The following is a 24,839-nucleotide window of genomic DNA, read 5'->3' as shown; positions in this document are numbered from 1 at the left end:
TACTGGCGGTTATACATGGTCGTTCACATTAAAATGTCTGAAGCAGACAAAACACCAACAACACCAGCTACACCTGAAGCAGAGAAACCAGCTACAACAACACCAACAATACCAGTTATTGCAACTCCAGCTACAACAACACAAGCTCAAGATGATGCAAACGCTGTAGATGATAGCCATAAAGAAGCCCCTTCAACAGTTGAACAAGAAGACCCAGATGCAGGAGAAGACAAGCTTTTCGGTGATAAGGCAATTCTTTACCGTTTCGATTCAACAAGCAAAGAATGGAAGGAACGTGGCGTTGGCTTTATCAAAATCCTTAAGAGCAAAGAAACAGGAAGATGCCGTATTTTAATGAGGCGTAACCAAACATTCCGCGTTTGTGCAAATCATTACATCCTTCCACAGATGGAACTTAAGTCACACGCTGGTAACGAACGTGCTTTGATTTGGACTGCTACTGATTTTGCTGATGGAACTGAATCCCATGATGTTCTTTCTGTTCGTTTCAAGACAGCAGAAATCACACAAGAATTCAAGAAGAAATTCGAAGAAGCTCGTCAAATCAACAAGGAACAAATCGAGAAGATGGAAAAAGATAAAGAAGAAAAGAAAGAGTAAATAATTCAAATTTGACATTTTTATTTTTTATCAATTAACAATGACATGTTAAGAATTGAAAGTTTTATTGTTCAATCAAAATGTTATAGTTATAAAGACATGTAAAATTATTTTCTTTGGTCTGTATTGCATATAGGTTAAGATTATCTGTGAGAACCGGTTTGGAAAATGTGAAGTTGGTGGATGATTCAAGATATTGGTTCTTTAAAAGAATAATTTTTTCTCCATCAATGTTTGTGCTTAAATCAAACAGCTCAATTTCACAACTCCTGTTTTGCTTGATAATTTCAAATCCAGAAATTTGTGTTTTTGGAAATTTGATTTTGAAATTGGCTGGAGTTCCTTCAATTGACCAGAAGTCATTCTTCTTACCAACACTTGTGTATTTCAAAGAATTGAAGAATGGTCTGATGAATTCAAGAAAATCACTAACTTTCTCGCTTCCAAAACATGAATTTATCTTTGATATACAAGATGAAATCCTTGTGAAATTTTTTGGAGGAAGAACTTCTTCCTCTATGTGAGTTTCTGTTGTGTTTTCATTGATTATAGTTTCATTGGCTTCAATTTCGTTAGTTTCAATTTCATTTATTGGTTCTGGTGTAACATCTGGCGTATTTGAATGCATAGGTTGTATTGGCGTTTCTTGAGGAAGATTTTTTAAGATGTTATTCTGCTTACTAAAAATCGATTTGATTTTTTTAATTAAATAATTTTTGTTATAAGCAAATACTCTTGCATTGAAAGCAGCTCTGTTAATCATGTGAAAAAAATTTCGTATTGGAACTTTAAATGAAAAGAAAAGACAAAACAGCAACAAAACGATTTATAGAAATGTCAAAAAATATTGAGCGAAAACAATACTGTCATTTAATGCATTGAATATATTCAATCAGTTCTTTGAAAACTTTTTTTTGAAATTTTTTCATATCATATGTCAGATGTTATTTAGTTCTTCTGATTTTGCATTTGATGATTGTTTTCATACTGACGCTGGGTTCACATCAGCTGTCATTTTATCCATTGGGACACGTCTAAATTTTGATATTATTCTTTTGGTTTGCTTCATAATGTTGATTTCATTTCCACTTCTTTTCTCTCTTTATGGATATGGTTCACAGAAAAAATTACAAGGTATCTACAACCAACTTCGCGAAAATATAATAAGATATGTATTTTTACTCGGCTTCTCATTTTCAATTGCATCATTATTTCATCTTTCAATCCAACAAAGTCCACCTTGTGTAGAGTGGAATGGAAGGGATTACACAGCATTAGAGCACAGTTCTCGTACACCAAACACAGAAATTCTTGTTCTTATGATTTTTTGTCAAATGATTTGGTCTTTAAAAATTGGTAACAAAATAGCTCTTCGAATTGCTTCCACAGTTTTTGTTGTATTTTACTGCTTAGTTATCCTATTTGAATATTCCTCAATATTACAAATTTTTGTTAGTGTTTTTTGTGGGATTTGGATTATTTCCTTTTTCTTCCTTATTCCACCGATAGGGATTCCCGTCATAGCGATTGTTATGACCATTATTTTATATTCATTATTTGGTTTTCGATTATCGCAATATAAATTTACCGAACCTGTTGGAAGAAGTTCCCTTAACATAGTAATCAGATGTACTACTGTAATGATAATATTTGCTCTCCTGTACATTCATTTTGGTTTCACGCGCAAATCAATAAATTGGCTGAAATCTGATTGGAAACCGTTTAAGATCACATCAGAAGAAAACAAATACGACGCTTTGATTCCCACGATTTCAGATAACAAAGAGAAAGATAACTTGGGTGATTACTTGAGAGGAGATATCATTGTAAGTTTTATTGGATTTTCTGTGTTTTTACTTGTTAATTTGATTTTGACATCAGTAGATCGAAACTTTGTGTTTATGGTTGAATAAAATTCATATGGTTTTAGGTTATTAAATTTTATAAATTACAATGAATATTTCGGAATAAAGCGTTTACAATATTTGTTTTTGATTAATAAAAGAATGATATCCGACAAAAATTTCTTTTTTCTAGTGTTTTAGAAAATTAAAGAGAACATCTATTGCCCAAAATATAAATATATCATCTTAAATTTAAGAACTATAAAACACAAATCAACAATTAGCTTGTATAACTTATGCATATGAAATGGGGCACACTGAAGGGAATCCGTTTAAAATTAAAAGTGGCAAAACAGGTCAGATGTCCGAATACTCGGATATTATATTGGAAGAAGAAGACAGAAATGAAGAATCACTTGTGGGCGATGATGTCGAAAGCATAACCAAAGCATCTGCAAATGTGATTTTAAATGGTGGGAATTTTGAATTATTTCCACGCTCAAAGAGAAACTATACATATCTACCAAGTGTTAATGAACCCATTACTCCCAGTAGCAAAAGGAATATTCAATGGAAGGATGGATCATCTAGAATCAATGAAGTTCAATTATCTCAAGTAACTCAAAAAATTCAGCCTTCTAAGTTTACTCCTATCAACAAGCATGAACAAGGAAATGGCTCAAATGAAGTTACATCTAAATTTGACTTTATTGTCAAAATTTCCTATTTTTTAATAGCTTTGATTCTTATCGGAAAATTGTTCTTTGCATCATCCGAATAGACGATTGATTATATGTTAATATATTTTGGAAGTACCATTAGGTACATTCTATTGTAGAATCCATTCACATATTATTTATATTTTTCTTTGTTTTAATAAAGAACAGAACATATTAATAAAGACTTAAGTTTATTTCATGTCAACCAGAATCTACCTCTTCTAAATACATATAACATTTTGTTGACGAAGTTGCCTTCTCTTCACGATTATAAAAATTCTAACATGCAAGAGAAGCTAATCCGCGTTTTTTTTCGGAAAATCCGAAAACTCAATATTTTTCATTCTATTTGATTTTTGGTGGCACAACTCTTTTAGGCCGAGTTCTTGTAGTCTTTTTTGGTGCCGGCTTTCGTGATATATTATACTGATGAGCTTCTGGGAAAGTCATTTTCTCCAATTTTTCAGGGGTAAATTCTTCGAAATTTTCCCCTATAAACGGGTGCAAAAGTGCTTCTTTTGCTGTGATGCGCTTTGACGGGTCAAATTGAACCATCTTTTGGATCAAGTCATTAGCCTCAGCAAACTCTGGGGGCAGCCGAGAATTGAGGTGATCCGCTAGTGTTGACATAGGAAAGTTTGGCTTTATATTTTGGACAAGACTTGAATTTGGTAGATTAGTCCATCCTGGCCAAATTTCCTCATTAGGAAAACCACATACTCGGAAAATAGCAGAAAGTTCATCTGCTTCTTGATCCATGTAAGAACGAAACAAGACTTCGTTTGTTATCATTTCATATAATATGCAACCAGCTGACCAGATATCAACTTCAAGACCATATTTGGTAGAACCCATAAGAAGCTCCGGTGGGCGGTACCAAATTGTTATGACTTTAGGTGTCATAGGTTTATTAGTAACTGCTTTTGGATCAATCTTTTTAACAAGACCAAAATCCGCAAGTTTAACAACATTATCAGGCGTCAACAGAAGGTTTGCAGGCTTCAGATCACGATGAATGAAGTTATGCTCTGCACAAACATTTAATGCATTCATTAATTGCCGCATATAACATTTCACTTCTAGAAGGGTTAGTTTCTTCAATGAAAGTAGTCCTTGAAGATCGTATTCACAGTAATCAAATATTAAATATACACTATTTGTTTCTTGTGAATTACTAACACAAACCCGTCTTAATTGAACAATGTTTTCATGTTTAAGTTCTTTGAGTGATTGAATTTCTTTCATTGCATTCATTGGGAAACCTCCTTTTGGATCTATAATTTTAATTCTTTTTAATGCCACAATTTCGCCTGTCTTTTTGTCTTTCCCTTTCATTACATCACCGCATGTGCCGCCAGCTATAGAAGTTATTATTTCATAGCACTCCTCTAGCGGGAGATGTTTAGAAACCATTGCAAAGATGGATTTTGAGCGTATAAGTGTTCGGCCATTTAAGAATACGAAATGTTGTTGACAGCAATCAAAAAGTTGGAACGTTCAGAAAATTAATTTTATAACAAATTAGAATTCTCATAGATTTTCTTGCAGATCTTAATTATGTATTTAATAGTTTAAAACATATTTTTTTGTATTAATGATTGATGGTATATAAAGAGTGTAGTCATAAATTTAGTGAAATTTAATGTATCATTTTACAATATCAAATCAAAACAACTTCAAGGATATTTTTATTATGATATTAACAACTTGTATATTAATTCTTATAAAAACAATTAATAATATATTTAGTTTTCTCTAAAACCAATCGAATAAAATGAAAAAATTTATTTGCAAACAGTTACAATGTAGATAATGAAATTGTTACAAGGAATTCGCTATAAAAAACAATTTCTTTATACATTAAATTACTTTATTTTCTCGTACAGATCCTGTCCTCTTTTGTAGTACATTTCTCTGATTTCACTTGGCACCAAGTCGCCACCAGTTGCCCATACAATGTGAGTTGCCTTGTCCATTTTGTCGCTAATTCCTTTTCTTTCCAAATACTGCAAACAGTTTTCATCCTTTTGGATCAAAGTTGGCCCAATAAAAGCAGCGCACGAACTTGGCTCGATAAATATATTCTCAGAATCGAAAAGTTGTTTCAAGAAAACGAACAACTTTTGATCATCCACAGTAAACTCACCGCTCATTAATTTCTCCATTAATTTCGACACTAATTTGGATGGCTTTGCGCACGCAAGTCCATCAGCCTCAGTTTTACAACTTAGTCCGATATCATTCACAGATATATTCTCATAAAGCTCAGATGTAATTCCTAATAACATACAACATGCCTCAATAGGCTCAACCAAAAAGATATGCACATCCTCACAATATTCTTGCTTTAAACCAAAAGAAATTCCGCCTGGAGCTCCTCCAACACCACATGGAATGTATACAAAAAGTTGATTTTCTTTGTTAATTTCAAGCCCTTGAGACTTAAGTTGTTCCTTAAGACGTAAGCATGAAACAGAATACCCTAAAAACAAATCATTGGAATTTTCGTCATCAATAAAATAACTTTTCGGATCCTTCGATGATTGGATTCGACCGTTTAAAACCGCTTCGTTGTAATCGCCAGAATATTCGATGACGTGGACTCCCTTCGAGCGGAGAAGATCTTTTTTCCATTGCTTAGCATCACGTGACATGTGGACATAAACTTGGAAGCCAAGACTGGCACTAATAATACCAATTGATAAACCTAAATTACCAGTGGAACCAACATGAATGGAATAGGTTGAAAAAAATTGTCGTATAGAAGGATCTGATAATTTGGTGTAATCATCGTTTGGTTGAAGAAGGCCATGGGAAAATGCAAGATCTTCAGCATGTTTAAGAACTTCATAAATACCACCACGTGCTTTGACAGAACCTGCAATTGGAAGGTTAGAATCCATTTTTATGTATAAGTTGCCTGTTAAATTGGATTTCCAAAAATCATTAAGGAGATTTTTCATGTTTGGTATTTCTTGAAGTGGTGATTCTATAATTCCATTTGTGTTTTCTGTTTCTGGAAAAATCTTCTTGATAAGTGGAGCAAACCTGTGAAGTCTTTTCTCAGCATCCAATACATCTTGAAGAGTTAATTTGAAATTTTCAAATGCCTCTGGTGGGTTTACCATTTTTGGGTTAATCCATGTAACTTCTTCCTTTTTTAATAATTTTTGAATGATGGGAAGTTCCAGTGTTTTGGGGTCCATTTGAAGCAAAATATAATTTGACAAGTTTATTTGCGACACTTTTATACTTATTTGTATACTTTATATAAAAATTGTCTTTCTGCAGAAATGGGCTCATAACTGAATCATACCAGAGTATATATATATATATATATATATATATATTACATAAGCTGAGTATCCTTTGTAATCAAAATTAAACTGTCTTTATAAAATTTGTTTTACCCTACAATCGTATAATTAATAATGGTAAACAGAATAGATTAATGTGGAAGGATCCATTATATTGTTTATGTAGTTTCATGAAACTAAATAAAGGCATAATACGTATAACAGTGAACAAATAAAAATGCAAAATTAGGTACTTTTATCTAAAGCATGCTTACGTTAGCTTAAGGTTCGCTATAAAATTAGGAACAAAAATACAATTTGAATTATAAATAAAAAATATAAACATAAAATAAGATTTAATAAAAGCCTTTTTTCTCTACTCTTTAATTCTATTTCTAACTTTAATTATCCGTAATCACATATTCTTTTTCAACGAATTCAGTTTCTTTTCTATTGCCGACCTATTTTCCTTCGAATGCTTAATGAACGCCTGAATGAATTCCTCTGTTTCCTGCCCTTTCATTGCGAACACTGCGCACAAGAAGGAAATGAATTTATGTTTTAGTGCTATATCATTTTTATATATTCCGCCAAATGTTTGGTATATAGTTACGATTCTTCCTATCGAAGGCATTACTGCATCCAACAACAACTTCTTCAGCTTTTGGTTTTTATTTTTATTAAACAAATAATTCGAAAACTCGAAAAATTTTCTCGATAACAAAGGGTTATCCATTTTAATGATTGTCGAAATTGATTTTTTAACATTCGGTGCACTTAATATGTTCGAAAGAACATTCGGATAACGCGATAATAGTTGAATGAATTTCCAATAACTTTTCATTCTCGTAATATCTTGATCTTTAAGTAAAAGTGCAACAATTGTTTCATTAAAATCAGTAATTTCGGTCATCGTAACACAACAATTTTCGATTTTAGTGAATGATGTTAATGCTTTAATACGCTCACAACATAATGGGAATGATAACGAATTCAGATCAGCACATAATATCGCACAATTACCAAGAAGTAATTCTTGATATTTATTCGAATTAAAATCAGAAATTAACTTCGGGTCACTCATTATTAATGAAATCGGAACTAATAACTTCGAAATGTTCTCATTAGAACTCATAATAATAGACTTAAAAATAGAATTTAAAGAAACACCTGAAAAATCAACATGTAAATTGTTTGGTAAATTAATAATATAATTACAAACATTATTAATGAAATAACAAATGTTACGTGTGACTTCAGGTGAATACGTTTCAAGTTCTTGTGGATTAAATCCATATTTAGAAAACATATTACAAAACGTTTCAATAGTCGAAGAATGTGCTATTGACCAAAGTATTTTGGAATATTTCTCATTCTTGGAAACCCATTGATAGAAGTTATTCCCCAAAAGTAATCGTTGAAGTTGTGGTGTTTCACTTTGAATTATCATCATTAATACTTTATATGAATCTTCATCAGGTGATGATCTGATTTTCTCAATGTAACTTCGATCAGTAAGTAATTTAGAACATTCATATCCTAACTTATGACATATTTCAATCGATTTGGTATAAAATTTATAGCCAAGACATTCATTAAATAATGTGACAAAATTTTCAAGAAGATAAAATTTGTTAATTTTCAAATTTTGTTCGTTCTTAAGATCACTGATAATAGGTATAAGATTTTTATTCTTTGGTGTGTTATAAAACACTAAAGAAATGAAATGATAGAAAAAAGGTAAACGGTCGTCTGCCAATAGAAAATCAAGAAGCTTCGTATCGTCGGGGTTATTTCTGACAATTGCATACAAAAAGTTCGACAAACGGTATTTGTGATAAGGTGAAGTGACAGAAAGTGACGCGATAAAACCGAAAAATTCGTTTGTTGAGATTATTCCAGAAGATGCAATAGCTGCGCTTGTTTTCAAAGCTGGTACTTGAGTCTCCATTAAAGAGCAAAATTGTTGTCTTGTGTAATTGAATTTAAGTAAGTTAATAATTAAATTGAAATCAAATTTTCGGCGACTTATTAACATCTGACCATTGTGTGTGTCTTTTTCTGGTACACCTCTGAGAAAATTATTTGGCCGAATGATTTCATTCTTTTCTATTGAGTCCCATTTGATTCCATAATTGATCATTTCATCGACAAATTGTTTGCCATCTAAATCAAAAACACATAAAATTGAATCAGTTTTGGGTTTGATAGCGTATTTGTCAACGTCTGCAACAAATAGTTCATGAAGACTCATAGAAGCTCGATCGAGATATTTAATATTTTTTGGTGCCCAATCAAATTGATTACACACGCTATCATTAGTTTCCTGTGCTAAGAAGTCTTCTTGGTCATCTTTAATGACGTCAAGAGCGGCAATTTTTTCAAATTCTTTTGGTGGGATTGGAAAAAATTTAAGAACATCATATGTTAAGGAGGCCCATTGTGTGTAAGCAAACTCATAATCTTCATAGAACTCATATAAAAATGGAATTGGCTCAACTGGAACAAGTTGGCTACACCATTGATCATCAGATGTTAAATGGTGCTTATACATTATTGGATCTCTCTTAGGAATTTGCTCTTTAAAAAGTTCATCTGGATCAATTTTACTATTTGAATCATATATTTTATCAACCATATCTAGATAATTTTGTGGAAGAAGAGGCCAAAGTTCTGGTTTAAATGTACGGAAACGACCTGGATTGTTTCGTTCATCCCTTTCAAATATCTTTGGCATTGAAATAAGGTAAAATTCTCCTGATAATGGATTTGGTAATATAACAGGTGAAAAAAACACTATTGCTTTTCGATACCACTGTTCAAAGGCCATTGAAAAATCATGAAATGAAGCGTAATTTTTTGGATTTGGAACTGTTGATAAATCAGGTTGATCTTGAGGTCTAAATATTGGTAGAAACTTATCTTGGGTAAAACAATTGATTACTGGTTTGGCATTACTTGTAGCAAATATGGTACCTTCAATAGAGTTGTAATATTTATCTAAAGGTGTTTTCTTAGGTGAAATATAAACAGGTACTTCCATTCCTCCTACTTGTTCATTTTGTTCATGTTCAGGTATTTCAATGAAGTCATATTTATAGGAAAGTGTTGTTGGAAGGCATTTTGAATCCATATAATAACGGTTCTGATCAAAAGACTCTGAATTTTGGGAACTGAAATGTACTTGCGTCGGGATGCCAAAGTAGAAGGACTTGAGCATGCAATTATTGCAGTTCTTATAATTTTTATCCTTTTCGCTTTTATTATGATATCAACTCCATTTGATTTTAAACAAGTTAATGAGGAATCAATTCCCCTTACTGAGAATTCTCAAAATATAGAGCTTTTCAATAATCACTTCCCTCCAATAAAAATATATTGCTATAATGTTTCTAATTATTTGAAACAAATTAATAATTCTGATAACAAAGATTTTCAATATTCTGTTGAAGATGAACTTCGCAGTGAAATAATGTTATCACCTATTATTACAAAAAATCCAAAAGAAGCAAATTTATTCTTTCTTCCATTTGTAACACAATCCTTCCAAGATATGAAAGATACCTTAAATTACGTCAAAGAAGTTCGTTCTAATAATCCTTGGTATAATAAAAGACTTGGTCTAGATCATGTTATTGTATCAAACTTTGATCTCAATTTAGAAAATTTACAAATTAGCAAATATATCTACACAAAAAATGCAATTGCTGCGTTGCCAAATCCTAAAATCGGCGAAACTCTCCGAGGCTGGTATGGTCATCGCAACATAATTATTCCACAAGTTTCATATTTCCCTGATCATCCTTTTGATGAAGTTAATTGGACTCAAACCCGCAAACACACTATATTTATTCATGAATTTTCCATAAATCAAACAAATTCAAAAGGAAAATCTCAAATTGGAACTTCAATTTCTCATGATTCTAAACAAAAAGCAGTGTTCGGAACCAATACAAAACTGCTAAAATACTATGGTAATTCGGACTTTTGCGTTTTTCAAAAGAAAGATATGACATATCTTAACAAATTATTTTATGATTCTGTTTACTTTGGGTGTATTCCTGTATTTGTTTTTGATCCACCACAGCTTCCATTTGAGAATGTTTTATTGAATTATTCTAAATTTACAATTCGTATAAATGAAAATAAAAGTAATAAATTAAATGAACAACTTTTAGAATATTCGAATGACCAAATTCTCGAAATGAGAAAAGAACTAAAAATTGCCGCAAAAGCATTTCGATATAGACCAGGCAATAAACCTGAAATAGGCGAAGCATTTTGGGCATTTTCTTGGATGGCATACATTAAATATTTGTATCAATTGCAATATAATTATGCTTTTTTCCCACCAAAATTACCTAATATTACTCAATAAATTTGTAATTTTTTTGTGTGTGTGTGTGTGTGTGTGTGTGTGTGTGTGTGTGTATATATATATATATATATATTTATCAAAATATGTTTTTTTAATAATGATTATTGTGATCAAAAATTTTTAAAAATTTATATTTTCCTTAAAATATTCAGAATACAACTTAAAAAAAATCACTTTTCACAAATGAGTATGACCACATTAATAAAATTTTCTCATAAAAACAAAATTATGAATTCAAATTTTGTACAGAATTTTTTTGCTTCAAGTATTGGAATAGAAGATGGGAAAGACAGCATATGGTGTGATTCAAATTATAATTTTTATCAGCTAACTCATCAATTGATTCTTTCGGAAGGAGCAACGCTCTCATTGAAGATGATCCAATATTTCATATTTAATTCAGAATTTCTCTTCAAGAATGTTTTTTATTTGATAATTTTTTGTTATTTTCTTTTTTCACTTTTTGTGTAAAAACGGTTAATTCGCATCAAATGTTTGATGTTAAAACATTTATTTCGTTTTGATGTCGACACTTGGAGGCAATAATGAAGCGGGATCAATACAAGCGCTGTTGAGCAATCCAATTGATCCGAGCAGCCATGAATTCTGGAAAAAATTCAGGAATTCATTGTTTTCAACAAAACATGGAAGACTTGATCGAAGAGGAATCATGAATTTAAAGCTAATATTTCCTTATATTCCAAATGAACCTGAACATATAAAGGCATTTTCATTTTTTCTAAAAATTGTCAAAGATACATTACCCATTGAACTTGTACCTGATATAGGCTTACTTACAAATGTGTTACTATTTGATGAAAAAGCACAATTTGAAAATGAAACTGCAGATTTTCTTAAAGTTGTTAGTACGATATGTTCAAATAATCCAGATATGAAGAATATCATACTATCAGAAATCATTGAACGTTTTTCCCGAGAATTAGGGTTTAATTTAGTTCTTCCAGAATCAGTTTTATCATCATTATTTCAATTATTAATTACATTAATTTCACAAAGTCCAAAGAATCGACAATTATTTTCACAATATTTTAGTGAAGTTCATATTTCGGAATGTTTAAAATTAATACAAGAAGCTAATGATTCATTAACGCAAATGCTTGTCACAGAATTTACATGGAGAGTTAAGTCATGTCTTACAAAGTCACCACATCTTCAAAATGTATTTGGCCAATTTGAATCTTCTTTTTCATCGATTAATGCAACAAATTTTCGTGAATCGATTCATTCATTTATTATGTTAATTAATCAAAGAGCTAAAATCCCGATGTCAAAGAATATTCTTCATGTCAAATTTACTAGTTTTATCTGTAACGGAGTTAAAATTGAAGGCGAAGGTTGGCTTGACATAAACCAAGACACATTAGTTGCATGTATAATACATAAATCCATTGATTTACCCGACGTATTTGTGTTTAGGTTTTCACAAATATGCGAAAATTCAACAAGTAACAAAACAATACGATTCACAACAAAAGAGAAACTTATTGCGTTTGAGAAAATCACAACAAAGAAACCATTAAAGTTTCAGTTTCTTGTTGAGAATTGTCCCAAATCAATTCAAACCGAATTCTCGAAGCGTTGCACACAATTCCAACAAAACTTAAAAATGGAACATCAACAAACGACAATTAAACCCAAATTACCTGAACGAAAACAACAGAAAAGAATTTACGCATCCAAAAAAGATGAAATATTCATAACAAACCCAATAATACAAAAAGAAAACGCATTAGAAATAACAAAACCTGATAAGAACAAAGAGAAAGAAATGTCGATTAAGAAAATCGAATCAATTTTAGGTATATATCAACAACAAACTTTCGACTCAATTAATGGTCTCGAAGCACAAATAAATGCGGAATTACAGGATATCATTTCGAGGGTTAAAGATCATCATAGAGTTCTATTGCAGTTATCTCAACAGCATCAACAAGTAACAAATTCTACTTCGAAAGAAAATGATGAAATTGCTAAAAATGTTTCCGTACTAGAAAACGACTTTCAAACGCGACATAACGAAACAATTCAAAAAAGAGATTCAATTTCGAAAAGAGTTATTCATGAAATTGATGTTGAAAAGCAAAAGTTCATTAAAGATACAAATGATTCAATTGAACAAAATGCAATTGTCTATTTGGCAAATAACTTGGGAAGTCTCCAAGACATCATGTGCGAAAGCCAGCCGTTTCCTTCTATTTGAAATTTTAATTATAATAAACATTTTTAGCAAATTCTTTACTCAGTGCTGAACTTTTTGTAAGACTATTCTGCAGCAGCCCCTCCGAACGCACACAAGGGAATCATCAATATTCGGACCCCCCAAAAAAATCATTGTTTTTTCAAAGGTTTATCATTTAATTTTTTGAATACTGAACCAGCGCATCGGCGCCATTTGTTTTGAAAATTTTCTATGAGGTCAATTGAGACTGGTTATTAATAAACTTGTCAATTTTGACATGTCTACAAAAATCATTCTCAATTTTCAATACTTTATAATGCAGCTTATGATGGATAAATTGATATAAACACAATATGTTCATGCACAGAAGAATTCAATAAAAGTAGTTATTTGCGGTCTAACCCATAATAGAAAGGAAGTTTTGAAAGCAGATATTTCAAACAGCACGTATGAAAGCATCTGAGCATCGTAGACCAGAAGTCGTTAAATTTCTTCAAGAATATAAAGAAAATAACAGATCGAAAGTCAGCTTTGTTATTAAATAGAAATTGGCCGATTTTTTTTCAACGCTTTAAAAAGAATTAGAATTTTCATATTTTTGTTAAATAAATTGAAATCGATTTTTTTTAATCTTAAAAATGTCTTGTAAACATATTTGTTGTCACGGTATAAATTTATGAAAATTTTTATTATGAGTTTATATATCGTGAAATTAGATGTATATAAAGACACAATGTGGGAAAAATCTTCAAAAGAATAACATACTCAAATTCTATTAACTTAAGTTTAAAAATGCCTTTGATCTTGCATCTACAATTGCATTTATATAATATTTTTTTTTTTGAGTTAAAGTTTTGTTGAATAGACTAAGACTTTCAGAGTTAAGTTTATGATTGAATTTCAGAGTTAATTGATTGAATATGATTTGAATAAAAAGTCGATTGAATTTTGTTAAATAAACACGTAACTTTACATATCAAATATCTTCAATATCGCCATTAATATTAACATGAAATCGTATTGTATGATTTATTGACACCCCCCAAAAAAAGGCGCCAAAAACCAGCAAAGCGGTTAACGGTCCTTAAATTTCAATTAATTTAACGGTTGCTTCACAAGAAATGCTTGAAGAAGCTCCGACACAACAAAACGAAGCTCCACCAGCACTTGCTCCCACTCGCACTAGAAACAGGATGCGATCAGGAGCATCAAAGTGGACACCAGAAGAAGATGAACTTTTATCAAAACTTGTTCAACAATCTGAAGATTGGGCACAAATTGCAACAAATTTTCCAAACAGAACTGGCAAACAAGTTCTTGCTCATTGGAAGAAAGTCGCAAATCCAAATATTGTTCGTGGTTCATGGAGTTATGCAGAAGATCAAACTATTATAAATTGGGTAAATACCAATGGTCCTTCTAAATGGTGTTCACTTGCTGAGCTCCTCCCAGGAAGAATTGCTAAACAATGCAGGGAGAGATGGTGTAATCATTTGAATCCAGAGATTAAAAAGGAACCTTTTACAGCCGAAGAAGATCGAATTATCATATCATCCATCCAACAGATTGGAAAGAAGTGGGCAGAAATTGCTAAACTTCTTCCTGGTCGAACAGATAATTCCGTTAAAAATCGATGGAATTCAACTTTAAAGAAGAAAGGAACTCCTCCAGAAGATTTCCAAGGAACATCAATTGTTGATCAAGCAATGACAGAACTTTTACTTAAACATAATCAAGATCTTGATGCTTTAAATAATCAAAATATTCAAATCACAGCAGAGGCATCAGAAGCACTGGCGTCTCTTATACAAAATGGTCAAATTGATCCAAATGCTCTTCATAATATTCAACTCGAACAATTTGCATCTGCTTTAGCAGCACCACAAAATAATGAAGAACAACAAAATGAAGAGCAAAAGGAAGAAGAACAAAATAATTAAATTTAAAAAGTTTTTGGTTTTAATGTTTTGGAATGTTTTCATTTAAAAAAAAAAAAAAAGCTTGTTTTTGCTTTCATCAAATCAATTTTTATTGACAATTTCAAGAAATTTTTTTAATTATTTATTTATTTTTTAATTAATTTTTAAAATTAGGCAAAAATTTTTAATTTTCCAAATTAGTGCCTTTCTTAAACCTTAGCCTAGCTATAAATATTATAAAATGAACCTATTTTTGAATTTTTTTCCAAATGCTATCAGATGAAAATAAAAGGCAGAAAAAATGGTACGTAAAGTGCTCAAAAACTGGGCATTGTCAATATTTTGAGAGCGCCTTTTTAAGTCAAGTTAACGTTTTTTTTATAAAAAATGAGTTTGGAAAATTTTGCGTCTTACGATTACGATTATGATTATTCAGGTGAAACATCAGAAGATCTTGAAACAGAGATTGTAACTTCACAATTTTCACGAACTATGAAAAAAGCACAAACATTTAAAAGTTTATCATTAATGGATGAACCAGCTTATGAAAAAACTTTAGAAGAACATCTTCAAACAATTAATCCTAAAGTTTCTGCTGATAGTAAAGTTCCATATATTTCTTTTTTCACAGATTTTGATTTTAATCTAGAGCAATTCTCAACTTCTAATAATGTTTACATACCTCCAATCTGTAGCTCGATAGAATCTATTAATATTGATGTTGCTCATATATCCCAATATCCACACACTCATTCATCATCTACTGAATGTATTTCACCTTATTTAGCCTGGTCCTTACCAAGTGACGCCTCTTCCAAATTCGAATTTCCTACGATTCTTCATTCCATTTATAAAACTCATTATCAAGATATTAGTCATACTTTACGATTTTACCATATGGTTTCACCCACCAAAGACAATTTCAAGACTTTAGCCACCCAACGAAAAGAATTTCCACTTCAACGAATCTTATTTCATTATGTTGGATATGGATATCCATTACCAACAAACAATAGTATTTCATGTTATGATGCCCAACAATTCCAAACTGTTCCATATCCAATAAGTCAATTAGTTTCACAAATTCGTAGTCCATCATTTTTCATATTTGATTGTGATAATGCCGGAACATTAATTCCATCGATCATAAAAGAGACCAATGAACTCGACACCAGCAAAGTTGATCTTGTTGATGATTTAATAATCCTATGTGCAACTGATGCCAATGAAAAACTTCCAGCAGATCCACGGCTCCCACGTGATTTTTTGACTTCTTGTTTACTAACGCCCATAGAAACTTCGATTTTATGTCATATTTTGAAATATTATCGGACAAGTTTTCCATCGATACGATTTCCATTAGATTGTTTAAACACCGCATTATTAGGGAACAATGAATTAAAACTGACATTACAGTTAATTCTTGAGTCGATTTCTGCCGATTATTTACCGACCAATTTATTTATCAAATTATTTCGAACCGATAAAGTCATCTCAGTTTTGTTCCATAACTTCATTTTAGCCCAATATTTATTGTTATCATATAATATCTCTCCTATATCGTATCCAAAAATACCGAATATGTCAATTCATCCGTTATGGTTTAATTGGGAAGCATCATTAGACACATGGATAACATCTAATTTCGTTATATTACCCACACGAAAACTTTCATATTTTCCTACTGACGTTAATATATATGAAAATTTAATCAAGAACAAAACGTTAATTAAACCTTCAATGTTATTAATCTTATTACAAATGCCATTTTATAAGCAAACGGAAAATGATAATTTGTTTAAATTAATTTCCGATTACATATTAAGTTCGAAAGAGAATCAGAAAAAAGTTTCATCGATTATACCATTTAACCAATATTTCCAAAAGTTATTTGAACCGATTAAAGATATAAATGAATATAATTCGTTATGTATTATCATTTTATCTGTTATCGAATATAACAAAGATATAATGTATCAAATTAAAAAAGATTTTGATATTACTAAAATATATAATTATATCTTTGATAAGAATTTAAATGAAAAAACTAAAACTTTAATCACGTGTATTATTACTTGTTTTATAATATATAATAAGAATTTAAGACAATTAAATTATTCCGATATCTTCTTTAATAATATTCGAGAAATTCTTTCGACAAATAATATATCAAATGTTCGACTTCAATGGACATTAATGTTTATATGTAAAACATTTGAAATTAATTCATATGAAATCGAAGAAAGTTTTTTTTATGAGACAAGTATACACTTTCAAATCGCTTCTTTAATATATCATAATTCACATTTCGTACGATCTATAGCATTAAATTGTTTAAGTTGTTTTATCCAAATTAATGACGATGACTTAAATTTATTAATATTAATGGTATCTATTCCAATCTTTACTGACATTTCATATTTAGTACGATTTGAGTTATTAAAATTAATCTGTAAATTCTTATGTATTTACGAAGATAAACCTTATGTATCAATACATAACATCCAAAAACTTTCGACGTTTAATGACTTATTAAATAATTGGTTATCATTTCATTATGATTATAATCAACGTAATGATTTCATTACATTTATTAAATTAATTGATAACTTCATCACACAAAAAACAGACGGATTAAGTTTAATATTTAATAACGCATTTAATATGCTCGATTATTTCATATATGATCCACATCCATATGTATCATCATATGCAAAAAATGCAAAACAACATTTCCAAAAGATATTATTACAACAACAAAGTAATACTAATACAAATAATAATAATAATACACAAAAACATGTACAATTTCATGCATCACCTCCTTCGATTATAAAGAAAACTTTACCATTTAATAACTTACAATGGTCAAATAGTACAAATACATTTGGATTATTATTAACTAATTCAAATAATAATATTGTTAATAATGAATACTTTAAGAATAATAATAATGAATTATTCGAAACATTACAACATCGAACAATTAAAAACGAAGGAATTGAACCAATTAATAATAACATAAATGTTAATAAAACACAATCGAAACAATATGGAAACATATTAATAAATTCGGTTGAATTACAACAAAAGTTTACATATAAATTCGAAAGTAATGTTAAACATATTGCATTTAGTCAAACTAATGTTGACACAGTAATATCATTAGAAGATAATACAATAATATACTTAAAAGAAGATAATGAACTTAGTAACGATAATAAAATTAAAGTTAATAATGGGAAAATTAGTGACTTACAAATCCTTAATTATAATAATGATAACTTTATAATATCAACAACTAATAAAGGTTGTTTAAACATATGGAAACCAGAAAACAAATATTTTTCATCAATGTTTCGAGTCGATTCTAATTTCATATGTGATTCAATTGAACAATATTTAACTATATTAAAAGATAGTTCTAAAATTGCTACTGCACGTGGTAATAATTCGATTAATTTATGGGATTTAGAAACGCAAAAGATTTTGGGTAATTGGATAGCTTCTGATCATGATATCATTAGTTCATTAATATTTCATCCAAATAATAACAACCAAATCTTTTGTGGATATTCCACTGGTGATTTAATAGGTATTGATATAAGAGTACCTTCAACTGAGAAAAATAACTTCATTTTCATGAATAAAAACTTAAAAGAAAATATAATAAAATTGGGTATAAATCGTAATGGTGGAGAATTCCTTTATATCGCTACTTCTTCTGGTAATTGTTCTTTGTTAAATACAAAGGATAACACATTTAATAACGTCAAAATTAAACAGCAAATAGTCGGATTCGATATACATGAATTGGTGCCCTTATGCGCTGTTGCGAGAAAGAAGGAAAACTTGGCGATAATGGGGTTGAAGGGGCAAATGTTCTTCCAATCTAAAAGTATCGGATGTGATTCGGTGTTTAAGTTTCATCCGGTATTACCAATGATTTCAATAGGTAATAATGGTGGTGATCTTGTGTCTTATAACGTTGTGTCAAAATCTAAAGATTGTAATGAATAAAAAAATGTAAAAATATAAAATTTAATATTTATGGTGAAATTATATGAAGTATTTAAATGTTAATTTGATATAGGTATTGAATTTAAAAATGAGAAATTTGTTTTGATAAATAATATTCTCATTGATATTCACAGCAGCATTTTTTCCTTCAGTTAAATGTTTATAAATTTGATTCTGAATGGTGTATATGAGGCTGCAATTATCTTCCATAAAAATAATATTTTTAAATATTTATTTGAGAATGAAATTAATGAAATTAGTAATTTGAAAGAATTAGGAGAAAAATGTATTTTGGATTGTAATTTTGATATTCTTTCGTTTTTGATTGAAAAAGGGATTTACGTAAATAAATGAAAATATTATCATTGCTTGGATCATAAAGGCCATCTAGAAATCGTTAAATTACTTACAGGAATTTATGTAAATTATGAAAATATTTAATATCGATCCTATTAATTTGATATCATTATTTAAATAATTTTTTATATTGAGATAATATTTAGAAATTATTGAAATTAAGACCAATTAGTATAATACATTAACATCAAAACAAATATTATTTAATAAAAAATAAATTACATAGATTTATAATAATAATATTTACCAATAAGATATGTTTAGCGAAATAATAAAAGGCATAAGTGAGATTTTTTTAGTTATATTAAATTTCACTTTTAAAAATAATAATGAATGCATTCATCGATGAATGAACCAGTAGATTTTATGCTTGTACTGACATAATTTATTATCAAAATTAAATGATTTTTTTACTTTCCTTTATAAGATTTATAAAATTACTTTACAAAAATATTAAAAAATTGTTTAATTAAGAGCTTTGAAGTGTTCCGATAGGAGTTTGAATGTCATCTCCAAAATCATCTGAAAACGGGTCATCTGTATCTTCAATTGTATCGTGTATCCAAATTGGAATTCTCTCATAATTTCTGTTCTTTTTGCCTTTTTTTGCTTCTTTATGCGCTTTCTTTTTCTTTTTGTCTTTCTTTAATTCTTTAAGCGCTTTTTTTGATTCTTTTTTTGATTCTTTTTTCGTTTCCTTTTTTGCCTCTTTATTCGTTTCGCTTTTCTTTTTGGATTTTTTGGATTCTTTATGTTCTTTCTTTACCTTTTTCGATTTGGATTCTTCTTTTACAGGCGCATGAGAAGGAGCTGTGACATTCTTATTTTCTATATCTTTTGTGTTGCTCATAAGTTGAATAAATAATTATTTTAATTTTACTATCGGAATGGTTTTTGAAAGTATTTCTTTCCATAAAACACAAAAAAAGTGTTCTATGTTAATTTTTTTTTTCGTGAGGTTATGCCTAAAACTACAAACAGATGATGAACAATCTGAGTATGATCAAAAATTAAAAAATTATTTAAACCCATTTAAATGTTTTTAAATATCATTCAATATAATGCAAGATTGCTGATTAACATCATTGACTTTATTAGTAGTTCCATGAGAAAAAATAAAGCCAATTAAGACAACCATCATATATATTAAATTTCCAATTGAAATCATCTGTATTCAAAAAAACAAATGTTTGAAGCAAACTTTAATACACCATGACTTTTAATTTGAAATTAAATCCTTAAGAGACCCTTTGGACTTAAGTATTTAAAATAGATTTAATATTTCTTTGTGCAAAGAACAAATCCAATTAATGGCACTTTTCACGATATGTGATATGAAATAATATGTCTGAAAACACTAATTCAGCACCCCGCCCAGCACCAAGGCCTACAAGGATAAGGTCACCAGCAACAGGAAAACCACCACCAAAAAAGACTGAAGTTAAAGAACCTCGATATACAATGTTAAGATTTAATCCAGTATATTTATCACGCAATAAAAATGATAATGATTTATGTTCAATTTGCAGATCTCTTATAGCTGGGCCATGTGCACAGTGTGAAGCAGATGATGTACTCGAGCCATGCCCACCAGAGATAGGTGCTTGTGGACATTCATATCACATGCATTGTATTAGAAAATGGATAGCAAGCAATCCAAATTGCCCTATTTGCGGTGAAAAATGGGAAGCTGTAGATTAAATATTATTTCTTTTCATAAAAATTTCTATATGTAAAGTCCAAAACATAATTCTAACTACAATATGAAAGAATTTAAGCAAAATTGTTTGCATGAAACATCAAAGAATTACAGAAATTAGGTTTTAATACTTTTAGATCTTAATGGATCATAAAAACGTATACATTTTAATACAAAATCATCATTTTTAATGCTTTAAGATCGAAAAATTGAACTCTCTTTCACTTTTTTATCAATAAGATCTTTAAATTAATATCTTTTGAAAAATAGATTTTTCAATTATTATTACATAGCCTCACCACGTTTTCTTGGTTACAGATATTATACAGCTCAAACCACGTCATAAGCAATGATTTAATTATTTCCAAATTCTTGCCACTTTTTTCTTGATGAAGTTCACTCGTGATAAATGATTTCGTACAAATTAAAAGGCGCAATGCCCAGCAAAAAACACAAAATGTCTTTAATGTTAAAAGGAAATTATGACCCAAACATGGACTCTGTTCATTTTCGTCTTTTTTTCGATGAGATTATTAAACAATTATACCAAGAAACAAATCAATCACAATTAGAAGGACTGCTTAGCTTTTTCGAAAACTACCATAATGAAATTTCAAAAATATTTCTTAATGAATTTTTCCAAGTTATTGAAAAAAATGATTTGTTTTCATTCCTTAAAAACCTAATTGATCAGCACACTGATTCATCAGAAGTACTTGATTTAGTTGCATGGTTATTTTATTTTAAACATCAAACTATTTACATGCTTTCAAATGCCACAGATGATTTTTATCAACAAATTCTTAGCCGCATGCATGAAGAAATACCGGCGCAACTTTTTCTTTCATGTCTTAATCTCATTGTTAATCTAAATTATGCGTCAATTGATTTACGTGTACATTCACTTACCAATCAGCTATATGAAGAAGTTGGAGGACTTGTTTCATTTCATGAAGATAGTGATACCATTTCATCCTTTATGTGTTATTTAAAAGTTCTTCTTTATGTTGACAATTCCATTATCTTCCCATTAATTGACAGAATCAGTGAATTTTTTCACAGCTATTTATCGATTAACAATGAGATAAACATTTATTCGTTACAAGGATATTGTAAATGTCTTGAAATCCAGCCATATACAATTCATCATTTAATTCGAACACAACAAATCTATTTCATCCTTGAAAACCTATTAAATCCAAATCCAGAAGTCACAATTGAAGTCATGAAATTCATTACCATAATCTTAACCAAATGCGATAATGAAATTAAGTGTTCCATACCTATAAACTTTGAACAATGGTCAATACTATCACAATCCGAATCGCACGAAATCAAAGAATTATTTTGTCTTTATACTAAACTCATCATTAACTCCAATTGGATGTTAATAATACCAATGTATACCGCAAATGTATTCCATTGTCTTCTCAACATCATTACATGCGACACGTACTTCAAACTAAAGAAACTCGCAATCGAACCATTGTTAATTGCATTAGAACAATTCGACACTGAACAAATAGAAGAGATAATATCTGTTGAATTCATTGACACATGTTTCGATTTAATTAATTCATGTGATGAACAAATGAATTTACAAATTGTCAAATGTTTCAAATATTTGTTATGCGTTGGAATGAATGGCAAAATAATTTCTAAAATTTACTCAGCTGAATTAGTTGAAAAATTGAACGATGCTTTGGATCTACTAAAGAACTCTGATGTTGAAGAAGTACGTTACGAAGCAATGAACTTAAGTCAAAAGATATTCAAAGTTTGTGACGAAATCGATGAAGAAAGTTATTGAAATTTGAAGTGGAAAATTTTATACATGAAATACGTTTAAATAGCCAAAAATTGGTTGTGAAAATGCGACTTTTTCAATAGGACTTTTGAACAGGGCCATGATTTTTTTCAATGAAAAGTTTTCACTTTATAAAAATGAAAATTTTGATGTCATCTTTGAGTTTTAGATTTGCCGATTTAGATGTGGTGTAAAATGAAATATTTTTTGATTATTCATTTGTTAAAACTTAAAACATTTAATGGTGTATCAAAATGTAAAAAAAAACGAATTAAATGGATTTTGATCGGCATTCAGTACCATGTTATAAGTTTTGATGATTCTATTGGAAATGAGTTAATATCTTTGGTTTTAGAAACTGTTATTTTGATTTTTGGGTTTAAATATTCATAAAATATATAAAATTTCGTTGCAATTCCAAAAATATTTTCGTTCTTTCTTTTTTACAACGCTATCGGCGAGGCACTTTTTGGACATGCTTTCTGTGGTTTACAATAACAAATGAATGGTGCCTTGAAAGTAGTTGAACCAAGAAAAATCGGACCTTATTCTCTAAAGGGTACTGTTGGTGATGGCGCTTTTTCTGTTGTTAAGCTTGTTCATCATGAAGAAACACATCAATACTACGCATGTAAAATTGTCCCAAAATCACGCTTAAATAGTGAATCCCTTCATGAAAGATTTGAAACAGAAATTAGAATTAACCAGCAAATGCATCATCCAGGAATCGTTCAACTATATGAACTTCTTCAAGATCAAAACAATTTTTATTTAATTATGGAGTTTTGTCCAAACGGAGAGTTATTTCAATACATAGTTGACCATAATCACCTAAAAGAAGAAGAAGCAAAACCATTTGTTCGACAAATTCTCGAAACACTCGAATACATTCATAACATGTCTGTTTCTCATAGAGACATTAAACCAGAAAATCTCCTCTTAAGTAATTCAGGCCAAGTGAAATTCTCAGATTTTGGACTTTCACGTTTTATCCCACCGAATGGGCTTGTTGACACACCGTGTGGATCTCCTTGTTATGCATCACCAGAGTGTATTTCTGGGAAACCTTATAACGGAGTTACCACAGATGTTTGGAGTGTTGGTGTCATTTTGTATGCTATGCTTACAGGTCAACTCCCATGGACAAAGCGAAAACAAGCCGAACTTTTTGCACAAATCAAACGAGGCGAATATGTCATTCCAAGTTTCTTGTCGGATGATTGCAAAAGCTTCATCCGGGGGTTAATGACGGTTGACTGCACAAAACGGATGACGATACAGGAGGCATTCAATCACAAATGGCTTCGGGGCACCCCAGTACAGTTTCAACCGATGTGTCCCACTTTTTCGATAAGCCTCAGAATGATAGACCGATATTTTGGAAAAGAAATATCTGAAGATAGCTTCAAGTTACCAAATAGTTTCATAGAAAAAGATAATTCTTTCCCATCATTTAACATATCAAAGACAGTTCGCTTGTTGAAGAATGGAACAAATTTGCCTCATATCTCGAAAAGTAAATCAGATCAAAGTAATGTGGAAATTAGTGCTAGGCCTAAGCCAACACCTAAGCTGACAAGAACTGCTTCGCTTAGGAAGAAAAATATCCCGGCTCCGATCAGAACATCTAATCAATCTTCAATTCGAGCAACAAATGCTTCAAAGAGACTTTCCACAGCAACAGGAACAATGCGGCATCTCACAGCACAGGGAAGTCCGAACAAAATTATCAAGAGAACAATTGTTGCAAAACCACAGATTGTTTCAAAACACTCAATTCACAAATGAATTTATGTTATTAAATATAATAAAAATATTATCTCCATGAATAAATATACTATGTATGCTCTTTATGTTTCTCAAAAGGAATTATAGATTCTCCTTAAGGCTTAAGCACACAAAAAATAATATTCATTTTATTTAAAAAAATTATATATATATCCATTTCAAATGGAATGCTATTTTTTTAATTTTTACCG

The 24,839-nt window shown here is 30.1% G+C and overlaps 9 protein-coding genes across 9 annotated transcripts; 6 read left to right on the top strand and 3 right to left on the bottom strand.

Annotated features, from left to right (window-relative positions):
- Positions 1 to 33: 33 nt before the first annotated feature.
- GO595_006179 (E3 SUMO-protein ligase RanBP2) lies at positions 34 to 621 on the top strand (the record flags this gene model as incomplete). Its single annotated transcript, XM_067919503.1, has 1 exon — positions 34 to 621. One exon carries the CDS (start codon positions 34 to 36, stop codon positions 619 to 621), a length of 588 nt encoding a protein of 195 aa, XP_067773775.1.
- A 2,908-nt stretch (positions 622 to 3,529) lies between these two features.
- GO595_006178 (CMGC family protein kinase) lies at positions 3,530 to 4,597 on the bottom strand (the record flags this gene model as incomplete). The annotated part of the gene is made up of 1 exon (XM_067919502.1): positions 3,530 to 4,597. One exon carries the CDS (start codon positions 4,595 to 4,597, stop codon positions 3,530 to 3,532), a length of 1,068 nt encoding a protein of 355 aa, XP_067773774.1.
- Positions 4,598 to 5,049: 452 nt separating this feature from the next.
- GO595_006177 (D-serine ammonia-lyase) lies at positions 5,050 to 6,390 on the bottom strand (the record flags this gene model as incomplete). Its single annotated transcript, XM_067919501.1, has 1 exon — positions 5,050 to 6,390. The coding sequence occupies one exon, from the start codon at positions 6,388 to 6,390 to the stop codon at positions 5,050 to 5,052; it is 1,341 nt and encodes a 446-aa protein (XP_067773773.1).
- Positions 6,391 to 6,895: 505 nt separating this feature from the next.
- GO595_006176 (uncharacterized protein) lies at positions 6,896 to 9,613 on the bottom strand (the record flags this gene model as incomplete). Its single annotated transcript, XM_067919500.1, has 1 exon — positions 6,896 to 9,613. One exon carries the CDS (start codon positions 9,611 to 9,613, stop codon positions 6,896 to 6,898), a length of 2,718 nt encoding a protein of 905 aa, XP_067773772.1.
- A 2,359-nt stretch (positions 9,614 to 11,972) lies between these two features.
- Positions 11,973 to 13,079, top strand: GO595_006175 (uncharacterized protein; the record flags this gene model as incomplete). The annotated part of the gene is made up of 1 exon (XM_067919499.1): positions 11,973 to 13,079. The coding sequence occupies one exon, from the start codon at positions 11,973 to 11,975 to the stop codon at positions 13,077 to 13,079; it is 1,107 nt and encodes a 368-aa protein (XP_067773771.1).
- Positions 13,080 to 14,179: 1,100 nt separating this feature from the next.
- Positions 14,180 to 14,998, top strand: GO595_006174 (Myb-like DNA-binding domain containing protein; the record flags this gene model as incomplete). Its single annotated transcript, XM_067919498.1, has 1 exon — positions 14,180 to 14,998. The coding sequence occupies one exon, from the start codon at positions 14,180 to 14,182 to the stop codon at positions 14,996 to 14,998; it is 819 nt and encodes a 272-aa protein (XP_067773770.1).
- A 5,700-nt stretch (positions 14,999 to 20,698) lies between these two features.
- On the top strand, positions 20,699 to 21,055 carry GO595_006173 (putative ring-box protein; the record flags this gene model as incomplete). The annotated part of the gene is made up of 1 exon (XM_067919497.1): positions 20,699 to 21,055. The coding sequence occupies one exon, from the start codon at positions 20,699 to 20,701 to the stop codon at positions 21,053 to 21,055; it is 357 nt and encodes a 118-aa protein (XP_067773769.1).
- Positions 21,056 to 21,864: 809 nt separating this feature from the next.
- On the top strand, positions 21,865 to 22,863 carry GO595_006172 (uncharacterized protein; the record flags this gene model as incomplete). The annotated part of the gene is made up of 1 exon (XM_067919495.1): positions 21,865 to 22,863. The coding sequence occupies one exon, from the start codon at positions 21,865 to 21,867 to the stop codon at positions 22,861 to 22,863; it is 999 nt and encodes a 332-aa protein (XP_067773768.1).
- A 498-nt stretch (positions 22,864 to 23,361) lies between these two features.
- On the top strand, positions 23,362 to 24,648 carry GO595_006171 (CAMK family protein kinase; the record flags this gene model as incomplete). The annotated part of the gene is made up of 1 exon (XM_067919494.1): positions 23,362 to 24,648. One exon carries the CDS (start codon positions 23,362 to 23,364, stop codon positions 24,646 to 24,648), a length of 1,287 nt encoding a protein of 428 aa, XP_067773767.1.
- Between the last annotated feature and the right edge of the window lie 191 nt (positions 24,649 to 24,839).

Source organism: Histomonas meleagridis (assembly GCF_020186115.1).
Source record: "Histomonas meleagridis strain 2922-C6/04-10x chromosome Unknown contig_40, whole genome shotgun sequence".
Taxonomy (NCBI): domain Eukaryota; phylum Parabasalia; order Tritrichomonadida; family Dientamoebidae; genus Histomonas; species Histomonas meleagridis.
This window is presented reverse-complemented; position numbering and strand designations above follow the sequence as displayed.